The 14,901-nt window shown below is 34.0% G+C and overlaps 1 protein-coding gene across 3 annotated transcripts in view; it reads right to left on the bottom strand.

The window, feature by feature from the left end:
• Positions 1–14,901, bottom strand: part of FER (FER tyrosine kinase) — a 437,039-nt gene that overhangs the window by 331,839 nt on the left and 90,299 nt on the right. For 2 of the 3 annotated variants that reach the window (XR_003119794.1, XM_025387375.1), the window contains one exon: positions 12,727–12,826. The exons of the other annotated variant lie outside the window; for it this stretch is intronic. Coding sequence is in view for 1 of the 2 variants with exons in the window: in XM_025387375.1 (XP_025243160.1) it covers positions 12,727–12,826 (100 nt within the window). In the remaining variant the exon portion in view is untranslated. The remainder of the gene's footprint in view (positions 1–12,726; positions 12,827–14,901) is intronic. 3 annotated transcript variants of the gene reach the window in all.

The following is a 14,901-nucleotide window of genomic DNA, read 5'->3' as shown; positions in this document are numbered from 1 at the left end:
CTGATTGACATGGGCATGTGTAATGTAGAGTAGCTATCCTGTTTTCTTTTTTTTTCCCTAAACATGATGTGTGATAAAGCAGAAGCATTCAGACTCCTACTCATGTAAGAAAAGGCCTCATAAATACTATGATCAGTATTTTGAGGTTTGGTAAACATAAAACCCTAGCATAACTCTAGACCTACAGAATCAATTAAGTAGGCTATATCTGAATATATAATTAGAGTGTAGTTATTGTTAACATCTTTTCTGATACTTCAGAATATCTTTAAGTAAACTATAAAACTTCAAAGAAAAACCACATTTGAAATTATTAAATTCAATACCATACAATATGGTTTTGCTTACATATTATAAAATTGGCATGCATTATATTTACTCTTTAATTTTTTTTTTTTTTTACTTTGAACAAAGTACTACATGGCATCTGCACAAGAACCTGCATGTATATATATAGGTGAAGATGATTGATATGGTTTGGCTGTGTCCCCACCCAAATCTCACGTTGAATTCCCACATGTTGTGGGAGGGAGCCAGTGGGAGGTAACTGAATCATGGAGGCAGGTCTTTCCCATGCTGTTCTCATGACAGTGAATAAGTCTCGTGAGATCTCATGGCTTTATAATGCAGAATTTCCCTGCCCAATCTCTCTCTTTGCCTGTTGCCATCCATGTAAGACACGACTTGCTCCTCCTTGCTTTCTGCTATGATTGTGAGGCCTCCCTAGTCATGTGGAAATGTAAGCCCATTAAATCTCTTTCTTTTGTAAACTGCCCAGTCTTCATCAGCAGCATAAAAACAGATTAATACAATGATGTATATTATCCACAACATGAACAATTTCAGGAAATTGTGAGCCCAAAATATCTGGGAATAAATAAACTCATATAACTCTCAGAACAAATTAGGAAGGATGATAAAGTCCACTAAGACTCTAAAACTTATGTTAATATATTTTGATCTTTCATTATCACAACAAAGTTTAATTTAGTTCATGTTCTTCATAGGAAGAAACAAAACCAACAAAGGCCATGGACACTGAAATCAGACAGATTTGGTTTCAACTATTTCTTTATTCTCCCCATCATGTACTTAAAAACTGTTTGTCTATGAGAAATTTCCAGGGAAACTATCTAACATTGTAAGTGACCATTATTAATTTTTTTGAATACTGTAAAATAAGTGTAGTAAAATCAATATGATCTGCCCTAAATAAACAGAAAATTACTGTAATAAACAGAATACAGATATTCTTTGCAGCATTTTTTCAGAAATCCCTTGACAAGAAAAAAAGAATAAAAAGTAAATCTTAAAAGTTTAATGTCTTCTAATAGAAAAACAAATAGTATTCCAACTTAAAAAAATAGATAAAACATTTTCCTTCAAGTTTTATATAAAAATTTTTCTCATTTCACATGAGATCAAAAGACAAATCAAACACAAAGACAAAATACTTAAATGTGTACAGTGATAAATTTAAACTTATGGAATTCCTTGAAAAATCAAACACTATAAAAGGATTATCTAAAGTATACAAAAACTTCAATTATTTAACTTATGCAGAAGAAAAATCAGAAACACCTTAACTGTAATCCTCAGATTATTTATGAAACAAAACAAACACATGGAAAAGTATATTATAGATTTCATATAGAAAAACAGTAGAGAATCATTATAAATTCCAAGAGGAAAAACAAGCTCAAAAAAGGCACTAAAAATATTATTTATTTTCTTTTTTTGAGACGGAGTCTTGCTCTGTCGCCAGGCTAGAGTACAGTGGCACAATCTCAGCTCACTGCAACCTCCACCTCCCAGGCTCAAGTGATTCTCCTGCCTCAACCTCCCAAGTACCTAGGACTACAGGTGCGCACCACCACGCCCAGCTAATTTTTTTTGTATTTTTTAGTAGAGATGGGGTTTCACCATGTTGGCCAAGTTGGTCTTGATCTCTTGATCTCGTGATTCACCCGCCTCGGCCTCCCAAAATGCTGGGATTGCAGGCATGAGCCACTGCGTCCAGCCCTAATAATATGATTTTTAAACTTCTATCATTTCACAAACAAAATGTTATTATTATTCTATCATGAATTAAGACAATGTTCTACATTTTATCCTTGGACTAAAAGTCTTACAGCTTTACTAAAAGTGTTAATGAGATCCAGTCTGATAAGTTTAAAATTCACAATGTATAGCATCTCATCAAAAGTTATCAGGCATTCAAAGAAGCAAAAATATCTACCCAAAATGAGGGAACAAATCAATCAACTGAAAGTGACTGACACAGAAGTTAGAATTGGGTGACAAGGATTTCAAAACAGTTATTATAGTGGTATTCAGTATGTTCAAAAAGTTAAGTAGATATATAAAAGGTTTAAGAAAAGACCTAAATCATCCTTGAGGAGGCAAAACCTATACTGCCTGAGTTAACAACAACAACCAAAAAAAAAAAAAAAATCACCACCAGATGGGATTAAAGGCAATTAGGCACTGCAGAAGAAAAAATTACTAAACTTTTAGACATAGTCACAGAAACTAACCAATATGAAACAGAAAAAAAAGACAAGGGGGAAAAAATTAACAGAGCATTACGAGTCTGTAAGAGAACTACAAGCAGCCTAATATATGTATAACTGGCGTCTCTGAAAGAAAGCAAAAAGAGAGGGGGAGACAAAATATACGTGAAGAAATAATGGCTGAAAGTTTTCCAAATTTGATGAAAATTAAAAACTCAGATACAAGAAGCTCAAAAAACACAAACATAAATTAAAACTTCAATAAAAAACTTACGACAAAGTAAATCATGATCAAATTGCTTAAAACCAATGATAAAAGAAAAATCTTAAAAGCTACCAAAGGAAAATGAAATGTTCAGAGCAACCAAGATAAGGATTATAGCAGATTTCTCTGTGACAAGGCACTGGAGAAACATCTTTAAAAACATGAAGGGGTAAAAATCTGTTTAAAAAAAATTCTATACCCCCAAAAAATATATTTTAAAAATGAAACTGAAATAAATGTTTTTTCGGACATACATAAAGAATTCATTATTTGCAGACCTACATTACAAGAAATTTTAAAAGTAAGCCATTCAGGCGAAAGTAAAATGATACCAAATAGAAATAGAGACATAGATAAATAAAGAATGCTGGAAAAGATAAGTACATGGATAAATATATGAAATATTTTATTATTGAAGATAATTTACTATTTAAACAAAAAAAAATGTAATGTGTAGTTTGCAACATAAGCAAAAGTAAAATATATAAAACATATCACTATAATAGCACAAAGACAGGAAAAGGAGAAACAGAACTATACTACTGTAAGATTCCCATACTATATATATGGCATGTGTACAAAGTGGCATAATACCACTTAAAGATATATTATGGTAAATTACATACAAAATAAAATAAAACATTAGAGCTAACAAATCAGCAAAAGAGATAAGAATCTTCAGAAAAATGTTCAATTAATCCAGATGAAGGTAGAATAAAGGCAAAGTGAAATACAGAATACATGGAACAAAGAGAAAATAAACTGCAAAATGACAGATTAAACTTTACATGATAAAAAGTTACATTTAAATATTGGTCTAAATGCCACTAATTAAAAGGTGGGGATTATCAAGAAACAAAAGCAAGAGATAACTATATGCTGTTTACAAGAGATGCATTTCAGAAATAAAGACGGAAACCGGTTAAAGTATGAAAAAAGAATATAGATAGGTCAGATATGGTGGCTCATACCTGTACTCTCAACACTTTGGGAGGCCCAGGGAGGCAGGTAACTTGAGCTCAGGAGTTTGAGACTGGCCTAGAGAACATGGCGAAACCCCATCTCTATAAAAAGTTAGCTGGGCATAGCAGCACATGCTCGTATTTCTAGCTACACAGTTGGCTGAGACAGGAGGACTACTTGAGCCCAGGAGTTTGAGGGTGCAGCAAGCTATAAGCACGTCACCACTGCACTCCAACCTGAGCAACAGAGTGAGACCCTGTTGTAAAAAAAAAAATACAAAGGAAAAAAGGAAAAAGAAAAATATATTATGTAAACACTAATCAAAAGAAAGCTGGAATGGCTACATTAATATCATACAGGATGAATAACAGAGCAAAGAATATTATTGCCAGGCATAATAAAAGTCATTTCATAATAATAAAGTAGTCAGGTCACCAAAAGAATATAATACTCATAAATGCTTACATACCAATAATAGTTTGAAAACACATAAAGTAAAAACTGATAGAATTACAAGAAGAAATAGACAAATCCACAATTATAGTTGGAGATTGCAACATCCTTCCATCAATAACTGATACAACACATAGACCAAAAAATTACTAAGAACATAATGAATTTGAATAATACTATTAAACAACTGGACCAAGTTGACAATGTAGATCACTCTAAAGAACAACAGCAGAATACACATTCTTATCAAGTGCACATAAAGCATTTACCAAAACAGACATTTACTGGCCATAATAAAGTATTACATAAATTTTAAAGTCATAAAAACATTCTCAGACCACAATGAAAATAAATTTTAAAAAATTAAAAAACTCTAGAAAAATGATAAAACATTAGGAAACTAGACGGCATTCTTCTAAATAACCTATGAATCAAAGAAAAACACACACAAAAAAACATAATCAAAAAGGAAATTAGAAAGCATTTTGGCCGGAATAAAAATGAAAACATATTATATAAAATTGAGGGGATATTGCAAAAACAATAGTATTTAAGGAACTTTAGAGTGCTAAATGCTTGCATTTGAAAAGAAGATCGTTCTCAAATCAATGACCTCAGCTTCCACATTAAGAAAAACAGAAAAAGTGCAAACTAAGCCTAAAGCAAGCAGAAGGAAGCAAATAAGGACCAGAGCAGAAATTGTTAAAGTAGAAATCACAAAAACAGAAGAAAAAAGACCAAAAGCTGGTCTTTGAGAAGATTAATAAAACTGATAAACCTCTAGTCACAATGATCAGGAAACAAGAGAAAAAGTACTAATAAAGGAAATGTCACTACACATTCTATAAATATAAAAAGGTGAATAAAGGACTATTATGAACAAATTACTATCAATACATTCTATAACTTATATGAAATGGACAAATTCCTGAAAAGACAACCTACCAAACCTAAAATAAAAAGAAACAAATTAAGTAGCCCCATTTTTTTTTTTTTCCCCCCAGAGACAAGGTCTCACTTTGTCACCCAGTCTGGAGTGCAATGGCATGTAACTTCGAGCTCCTGGGCTCAAGCGATCCTTCTCCTTCTCAGTCTCCCAAGTAATTGGGACAACAAACACACGCCACCATACCTGGCTAAAATAGCCCTGTATTGATTACAGCAAGTGAATTTATACTTTAAAAACTTAACCGGAAAGGAAACATAAAAACAAGCAGATCCAGATGGTTTCACAAGTGAATTCTACCAATATTTAAGAAAGAAATAATACTAACTCAACACAAATCTTCCTAGAAAACTGGTGAGAAGGTAACAAGTCTGAAGCCAGCATTATCCTCATATGAAAATGAGACAAAGACATTACAAGAAACATAGACATAGGTGATAAATTATAAACAAAAACTTAGTAAATCACATCCAATAATATAAAAAGTAATAATACATCATGACTAAGAAAATTGTATCCTTAGTCATGACTAGGGAGATTTTATGCAAGGTTGGTGTAATATTTGAAATGTGAAAATCAATCAAAATAACCATATTAACAAACAAAATGTGCACATATTTATCTCAATAGATGCAGAAAGAACATTTGACAAGATGTAACATCCATTCTAACACAGGAAAAGAGAAAAATTACTTCAGTACAATTTTTTTTAAGCCTTTAAAAAAACTACAGCAAACGTCATACTTGAAGGTGAAAGACTAAATAAATGCTTTACACCTAAGTTCAGGAACAAGGCAAGCCAACACTGTTTGCTCCTCTCACTTCTATTCAATATTATACTGGAGGATCTAGCCACGGCAATCAGGCAAGAAAAAGAAAAAGAAGAAGAAAAAAAAAGTCACCTAGATTGAAAAGGTAAAAGTAAAACTGTCTTTATATATAGATAATATGATCCTATAAGTATAAAATCCTAAGAAATTCATATTTAAAAACTAGAGGCCAGGCACAGTGGCTCATATCTGTAACCCCAGCACTTTGGGAGGCCGAGGTAGGCATATCACTTGAGGTCAGGAGTTTGAGATCAGCCTGACCAACATGGTGAAACCCCATCTCTACTGGAAAAAAACATATATACAAAAAATTAGCTGGGAGTGGTAGCAGGCACCTGTAGTCCCAGTTACTCGGGAGGCTGAGCCAGGAAAATTGCTTGAACCTGAGAGACAGAGGTTGCAGTGAGCCAAGATGGTGCCACTGTACTCCAGCCTGGTCGACAGAGCAAGACACCATGTAAACAAAACAAAACAAAATAAAAGCCTACTAGAATTAATAAACAAGTTCAGTAAGTCCACAGGATAAAAGTTAATATTCAAAAATCAATTGTATTTATATATATACACCAGCAATGAACAATTCAAAAATAAAATTAACAATACTATCCACAATAGCACCAAAAATAAAGAAAGAACTTTAATAAAAGAAATGTAAGATTTGCACAGAGAAACATTCCACGTAAATGGATTAGGAGGCTCAACATTGTTAAGAAGTCAACTCTCCCCTACTTGATCTATTAAATTCAATACAATCCCTATCAAAACCCCAGCAGGCTATTTTACAGAAATTATCCACAGATCCAAAAAAGTATATGGAAATGCAAAGGATCTAGAATATCCAAAACAACTTCAAAGAAGAACAAAGTTGAACAGCTAACACTATCTGATTTTAAGAATTATAAAGCTATAGTGCTATGGTCTGAATGTGTGTGCCCCTCCTACAATTCATATATTGAAATACTAACACCTGCAAGGTGTTAGGGGGTGGGGTGTTTAGTGGGGTGACTGGATCATAAAGGTAGAGCCCTCAAGGATGGGATTAGTACCTTTATAAATTAGGCCTAAGGAAGCTCATTTGCCCCTTCCACCATGTGAGAACATATGGAGAAGGTACCATCTATGAAACAGAAAACAGGCCTTTACCAAACATCAAATCTACCAGTGCTTTGATCTTAGGTTTTCCAGTCTCCAGAACTGTGAGGTATAAATTTCTGTTGTTTTTAAGCACCCAGGTTATGGTATTTTGGTACAGCAGCCCAAATTGACTAAGACATAATGGTAATCAAGATAGTGTAGTACTGACATAAAGATAGACAAACAGGTCGGTGGAAAATAGACTCGCATATATGTGGTCAATTGATTTTTGACAAGGATGTCAAAGCAGTTCAGTAAGGAAAGGACAGTCTTTTCAACAAATGGAGCTGGGAAAACTGAATATTCACATGCAAAAAGATAAATTTAAACTTTTACCTCACATCATGCACAAAAATTAAGCCAAAAGAGATCACAGACCTAAATGTAAAAGCTAAAACTATACAAATTTTAGAAGAAAAGAAAGCGCAAAATTGTAGTGACCTTAAGTTAGGCAAATATTTGTTAGATACAACACCAAAAGACAATCCATATAAGAAACAATAAGTGAATTAGACTTCTTCAAAACTACAAGCCCCAAACTACAAGAAAATATTTACAAATCATATTTCTAATGAACAACTTATATGCAGAAAATATAAAGAACTCTCAAACCTCAGTAATAAGAAATCAACCCAATTTAAACATAGGCAACAGGTTTGAACACGTACGTCACTAAAGAAGATATGAATAGCAAACAAGCACATGAAAAGATGTTCAACATCATCGGTGACTAGGAAAATGAAAAGTAAAACTGGAATGAGATGCACAGCTAAGATCAAAGGCTGGTCATACCAAGTACTACCAATACGTGGAGGAAACATACCAAGTACTACCAATATGTCATACCAAGTACTACCAACATGTGGAGGAAACTCATACACTACTAGAAAGAATGCAAAATGGTACAGATACTTTGGGGAAATGATTGGTAGGCTCCTCAAAACTTAAACATATCTCAATATATGATTTAGTCATTCCCCCTCTAGGTATTAATGTAAGGAAAATAAAACCACATATCCATACAAAGATTTGTACATAAATGTTCAGTCATTTTATTTGTAATGGCCCAATACTGGAAACAACTCAAATGCCTATTAACAGGAAAATGGATAAGGAAACTGTAGTAGACCCATACAATAGAGTCCTAATGAGCAATTTTAAAAAGTGAATTACTGGTACCTGCAACAACATGGATAGATTTCAAAATAACTATTCTGAACAAAGGAAGGCAGACAAAAGAGTGTGTACTGTATGGTTCCTTTTTAAATATTCTAAGAAATGAAAACCAAACTATATAGTGACAGAAGGCAGTTTAGTAGTTGCCTGGAGATAGAAGATGGAAGATCACAGAGAGGTGGAAGACAGGGATTACAAAAAGGCACCAGGAATTTTTCAGGGGTGAAAGACATGTTCATTATCTTGATTGTAGTGATAATTTCACAGGTGTGTACATATATCAAAATTTATCAAAATAAATATTTTAAGTAAGTGCTGTTGGATGTTAATTGTATCAAAATAAACCTATTAAAAAATAAAGAGAGTAAGGGAAATTCTTCTACATGGCAATTAAACACAATATATAATCCTTTATTTGGACCCTGGATCCAAAATAAACAAGGTTATAAAGGACATTTTTGTAATAAATTTGAAAACAGAGTATGTATTTAGTTTTATTAGTGTATCAAAGTTTAATTCCTTGGGCATGCTAACTTGGGGTTGTGTTGGAAAATATAGTTCTTGGAAAATATAGTTCTTAGAAAATACATGCTTAGATATTTATAAGGAAATGTTATGATGTTACACCATGCTTTCAAGTGCTTCATCAAAAGAAAACTTTATATAAATATGTTCATACATATACACATAGAAAGACAGAGCCAGAAATAGAGACAGCAGAAGCCCAGTCATGACAAAATTTTGGCAATTTGTGAATCCAGGTAAAAAGTATGCAGGAGTTCATTATGTTATCATTTTAACTTTTATACAGGCTTGAAAATTTTTTTAATTGGGTAAAAATTTGATTTTATAAAAATTTCAACTTTCAGCCAGGCGTGGTGGCTCATGCCTGTAATCTCAGCACTTTGGGAGGCCAACGCGGATGGATTACGAGGTCAAGAGATAGAGACCATCCTGGCCAGCGTGGTGAAACCCCGTCTCTACTAAAAATACAAAAATTAGCTGGGCATGGTGGCGGGCACCTGTAGTCCCAGCTACTCAGAAGGCTGAGGAGGAGAATCACTTGAACCCAGGAGGTGGAAGCTGCAGTGACCCAAGATCCCACCACTGCCCTCCAGCCTGGTGACAGAGCGAGACTCCAACTCAAAAAAAAAAAAAATTCCACTTTCAATGGCTTGAAGGTAGAGTCCACATCCTTTTCATTTTTATATCTCTGGCATTTACCAAAAAGAAGAAAATCTTCTTAAATGAGTGATTAAATGAAGGAATTAATACATAAATGTATTAGCATATAAATATAAAATGATAAGGAATAGGTTCAGAATAATCTGATATTGAAATATCTGAGACCTTTCTTTGATTTCTTTGTTTTCCATATATATATATATATATATATATATATATATATATATGTGATGGAATACTACTCAGCCATAAAAAGGAATGAATTAGCAGCATTTGCAGTGACCTGGATGAGACTGGAGACTACTATTCTAAGTGAAGTAATTCAGGAATGGAGAACCTGAGTTATGTTCTCACTGATATGTGGGAGCCAAGCTCTGAGGACCCAAAGGCATAAGAATAATACAGTGGACTTTGGGGATTTGAGGGGAAGAGATTTTGAGGGGAAGAGTGCAAGGCAGGTGCACTCTTTATATACTCTTCTACAGTTTCTTTATCCACTTGTTTATTGATGGACATTTGGGTTGGTTCCACAATTTTGCAATTGTGAATTGTGCTGCTATAAACATGCGTGTGCAAGTATCTTTTTCGTATGACTTCTTTTCCTCTGGGTGGATACCCAGTAGTGGGATTGTTGGATCAAATGGTAGTTCTTTTAGTTCTTTAAGGAATCTCCACACTGCTTTCCATAGTGGCTGGACTAGTTTACATTCCCACCAGCAGGGTAGAGGCATTCCCTGAGCTCTGTATCCATGCCAACATTTACTGCTTTTTTTTCATTTTTTTTTTAAATTTTTTGATTATGGCCATTCTTGCAGGAGTAAGGAGGTATCACATTGTGGTTTTGATTTGCATTTCCCTGAAAATTAGTGATGTTGAGCATTTTTTCATAGGGTTGTTAGCTATTTATATATCTTCTTTTGAGAATTGTCTATTCATGTCTATTCATGTGCTTAGCCCACTTTTTGATGAGATTGTTGGTTTTTTTCTTACTGATTTGTTGTAGATTCTGGATTTTAGTCCTTTGTTAGACATATAGATTTTGAAGATTTCCTCCCACTCTGTGGGTTGTCTGTTTACCCTGCTAACTGTTCCTTTTGCTGTGCAAAACCTCTTTAGTTTAATTAGGTCCCAGCTATTTGTTTTTATTGCATTTGCTTTTAGGTTTTTGGTCATGAAATCCTTGCCTATGCCAATGTCTAGTTTCCTTCATTTCTTATGGTGACATTCTTTATTTTTATATAATTTTTGTGGAAAAATCCAAACCTATATAAAAGTAGAAAGAATTCTTCAATATTTCCATGTACCTATCAACTGGTTTGAACGATCATCAACTCATGACCAACCACGTTTCATCTACACTTCTATCTACCTACTTCCTATTCTTTAGATAATTTTGAAGCAAACCTCAAATATCACATCATTTCAGCTGTGAATATTTCTGCATTTACCTCAAAAATAAAGAGAACCTCAAAAAAAATCACAGTCTCATTATCAAACCTATAATATAACAAGATTTCCTTAATATCAAATATCCTGTCTGGGTAAAATTTCTCAGATTATCTCATAATTTCAATAGTTGATTTTCAAAAAAAGACCTAAACAGCATCTATACAAATACATACTAAAATACTAATCCTTACTAATCCCAGGTACTTACAACATAATTTATTCCCACAATCATCCATCACTTCTTCACTGGTAAGACACAGGAAAAACAGAAAGGAAGGCTGAGTATTTTGCACACCATTGGTCCAGAAAGACCTCCCACTCGGCTCTCACTCTCACCTGATGGTATAAAACAGACTGCAGGTTCAGCAGCTTAAATACTACTTTGTTACTCCTGACACAAACCTTCACTATTCGTGATTTTTTAAATTAATTAACAGACTAAAACCCATATTAGAATTATTTCCCACGAACAACAACAGCATTGATGATAGTCAAAGGGAGTTGTTAAGGCACATGATGGCAAACAGTACCTGAATTCCCCATATTTGCCAGAACCCCCAACAAACCTCTGGATGTCTCCTAAGAGATAAATCTCAGAGCATTATTTATTTCCTAATATATACAATTAAAAAGATTTTTAAGATATATTATTTCCTTTATACTACTTAGTGCAGACACAAAGCTTTATGGATTCACAAAACTGTTTTATAGCTAAACCTAACCATGTGTTTAACCAACTAAAGGTATTCAGAATTTAACCTGCAATAGGAAGGTAAAATCTGTGTATTTTGCATTTAAGTACCTGTTATTTTATGCTGCTGTCAAGAAACACTTCTAATTGAAATGCATTCACCTCTTACTAGAGTGACAGCCCTGAGCAAGAGGCTTTCTTTGCTCACTGCCTCAAGCCTGCATTACCTTAAAGAGTTCATGACTTTGGAAAGAGTTAAACGTAAAAAGAGAAGGGTATCAGCAAAGCTTTTGGAATTGTTTTCCCATTTCCAGCTTTTTATTCCCTCTTTGCACTGTTCTCTGTTTCTTCCCTCAACCCTCCTTTCTCCTCCCAGTCATCTGCTAGGCATTTTACAAATGATAGGATGTTAATGTAATATTGCTACTGGCAAGAATGATCAATGGATGCCAAGTGATGCCAATGGACAGAAGGTTGTTGGAGGATAGGTTATCCACACATGCCAATGTATCTCTCTGCAGTTAGTTATCAGTTACATGGGGTAAAGGTACCTTCACAATGGAGAGATCTGGCAGTCACTACTTGACTTAAGTAATCAAACTTGACTGAGCACTGAGAGTAAGACAAGCCAACTTAATGTGCCTCCCGGTAGGATGCAACATAAAGTATACATCGTCATCTATGAAGCAGTCCTGTCAAAAATGTTTGACCTGAATCTAGTCGAGCCTCTAGAACTATCCTTAAATTTACAGGAAATATAGGGGATAGATTAGGGACAAGTTAAATAGTAGTCATGAGAATGCAATCAGACAATCCAGCATATGAGAAATTTTACAAGAAAACTGTACTCTTGGGGAAAAAAATATACAGTAAAAAGTAGGAGGACTGTTCTAGATGAAAAGATTAAGAGTCTACCGACACAACAATCAAATGCAGTATGTTTACATTGATCAGATCCTGGTTCAAAGCAACAACAATGATGGAAATGATGGACAGAAAAAAAAAAAAAAAAACAACTATTAGGTTGGTGCAAAAGTAATTGTGGTTTTTGACATTATTTTCTATTGTAATAGTAAGAATAAAAATCACCTAAGTAAAAAATTTTTAAAATTTTGCCTTACCTTTAGCTAAAGCTTCTTTATATTTCTCTTTGGCAGAATTCATTTCTTTTATTAATTGTCTATAGCTGGATTTTAACTTCTCCAATTCTGTTTTTGTAACCTGTCAAAGAAACAAAATGCATAAATGTTTTAAAATGTTTAAATTTAAATTGCTCAAGAACTTAAATTCCAAAGTATTAACTGATGTGTACTTTACTACTTACAGGTCAGAGTTGTTCTTTAATATACAATTATAGAAAATAAACTACAAATATGTTTTTAAAATCAGTACTAAATTCAATAGCATGTGAAAACAAACAAAAGAATAGCAAATCAGGCCAGGCACAGTGGCTCACGCCTGTAATTCCAGCATTTTGGGAGGCTAAAACAGGTGGATTACCTGAGGTCAGGAGTTCAAGACCAGCCTGGCCAACACAGCAAAACCCTGTCTCTACTAAAAATACAAAAAATAAGCCAGGCTGTGGTGGCACACGCCTATAATCCCAGCTACTCGGGAGGATGGGGCACAAGAATTGCTTGAACCCGGGAGGCAGAGGTTGCAGTGAGCCAAGATAACGCCACTGCACTCCAGCCTGGCTGAAACTTGACTCGAAAAAAAAAAGGCAGCAGGGAAAGGGGGTGGCAAATACAGAATAACACTGCCATTATCTAAAATTCAAAAAAAAATTAACTTGGTAAGTGCAGAAATATTCTCTGTAATTAAAAATACAATTAAGATATTATTTCTATGGAACAATGACACAAATGCAAGTCCTTGACTGTAGTCAAAAAGCCATTTAAATGCAATTTAAGGAAAAAATACGTGTACCAGATATTGTCTACAGATCTTCAAATTTGCCATTTCAGAAGACTAAGAAAGAGAAAGCATCAAAACGTTGCAAAAGGGGTTATCAGCAACTTGGAAGATAATCTCAAACCCCTTTTAAAGAAATTCTGTATCATCAGTGTTCTTGATGACACAGATGATGACACTGTGTGAATAAACAAAAATAACTACAATATAAATATAAATGAGTTTCAAATTATTCCCCATTCAAGAAAAATCTCACTGGTTAACTTTGTAAAACTATTTTGGTAAAAGACTGATACAAAACTTTTTTGTTGTTGTTTTTTTTTTGAGACAGAATCTCGCTGTGTTGCCCAGGCTGTTAGGGCAATGGCATGATCTAGGCTCACTGCAGCCTCTGCCTCCAATGTTCAAGCAATTCTCATGCCTCAGCCTCCCAAGTGGCTGGGTTTACAGATGTGCACCACCACACCTAATTTTTGTATTTTTAGTGGAGACGGGGTTTCACCATGTTGCCCAGGCTGATCTTGAACTCCTGACCTCAGGCGATCTGCCCACCATGCCTCCCAAAGTGCTGGGATTACAGGTATAAGCCAGAAAACTTTTTGAATCGATTGCTCAGGTTGACAACACTGGAACCAATCAGTCAAGTTTCACGTAATAAAAAGATAAATCGACATTATATACCTCCCGATATAAAACTGCAGGAAGTGTATACTACCACCTATGATGTATTCTTGCCCAAAATACCCAGCCAGACCCAATCTTATCAAGTCTCTAGATTTAAATTCCAATTTATAGAAAACATTAAAGATGAAGGAATATGTAAACCACATCATAAGATGCTAACAGAAAAACCCAAAATGAAGGAAATTCAATTATATAGAGCAAATTATCTAGTTTCTTCCACAAATAAATAGCATTTTATTAAAAACTGGGCAGGAAGGAGAACCTACATATTTTTTTAAAGTATCATTCAAATGCAAGGTATAGATGGTATCTGGATCCTGACTGAAACCAGCCAACTATAAATAAAAGCTTAAACAACAACCATTTCAACAAAGAATATTCAATAACATGAAGGAATTATTATTTTTAGGCAAATTAATGATATTTAGTTACATTTTTAACAAGAACACTGATTTTAGCTATACATTCTAAAATATTTATGGATAAAATGATATCTTTAAAATGATCCAATGTAAAAAAAAAAAAAAAGTGGGTGGGAGTATAGAAAACACAGAGACTATTCAGGTGATGGGTAGGTAGAAGTTCATTTTACTGTTCTCTCTTCTTCTATACATTTACAAATTTCTACAATAAAAATAATTTGAAAAATGTCATTCAGAGAGACAGACTCCGAATGTAGGGAAAATTAGGGATTTACA

This window comes from Theropithecus gelada, chromosome 6 (assembly GCF_003255815.1).
Source record: "Theropithecus gelada isolate Dixy chromosome 6, Tgel_1.0, whole genome shotgun sequence".
In the NCBI taxonomy this organism is placed as follows: domain Eukaryota; kingdom Metazoa; phylum Chordata; class Mammalia; order Primates; family Cercopithecidae; genus Theropithecus; species Theropithecus gelada.
The sequence above is the reverse complement of the archived record's forward strand: the minus strand, read 5'-3'. Positions and strand labels throughout refer to the sequence as shown.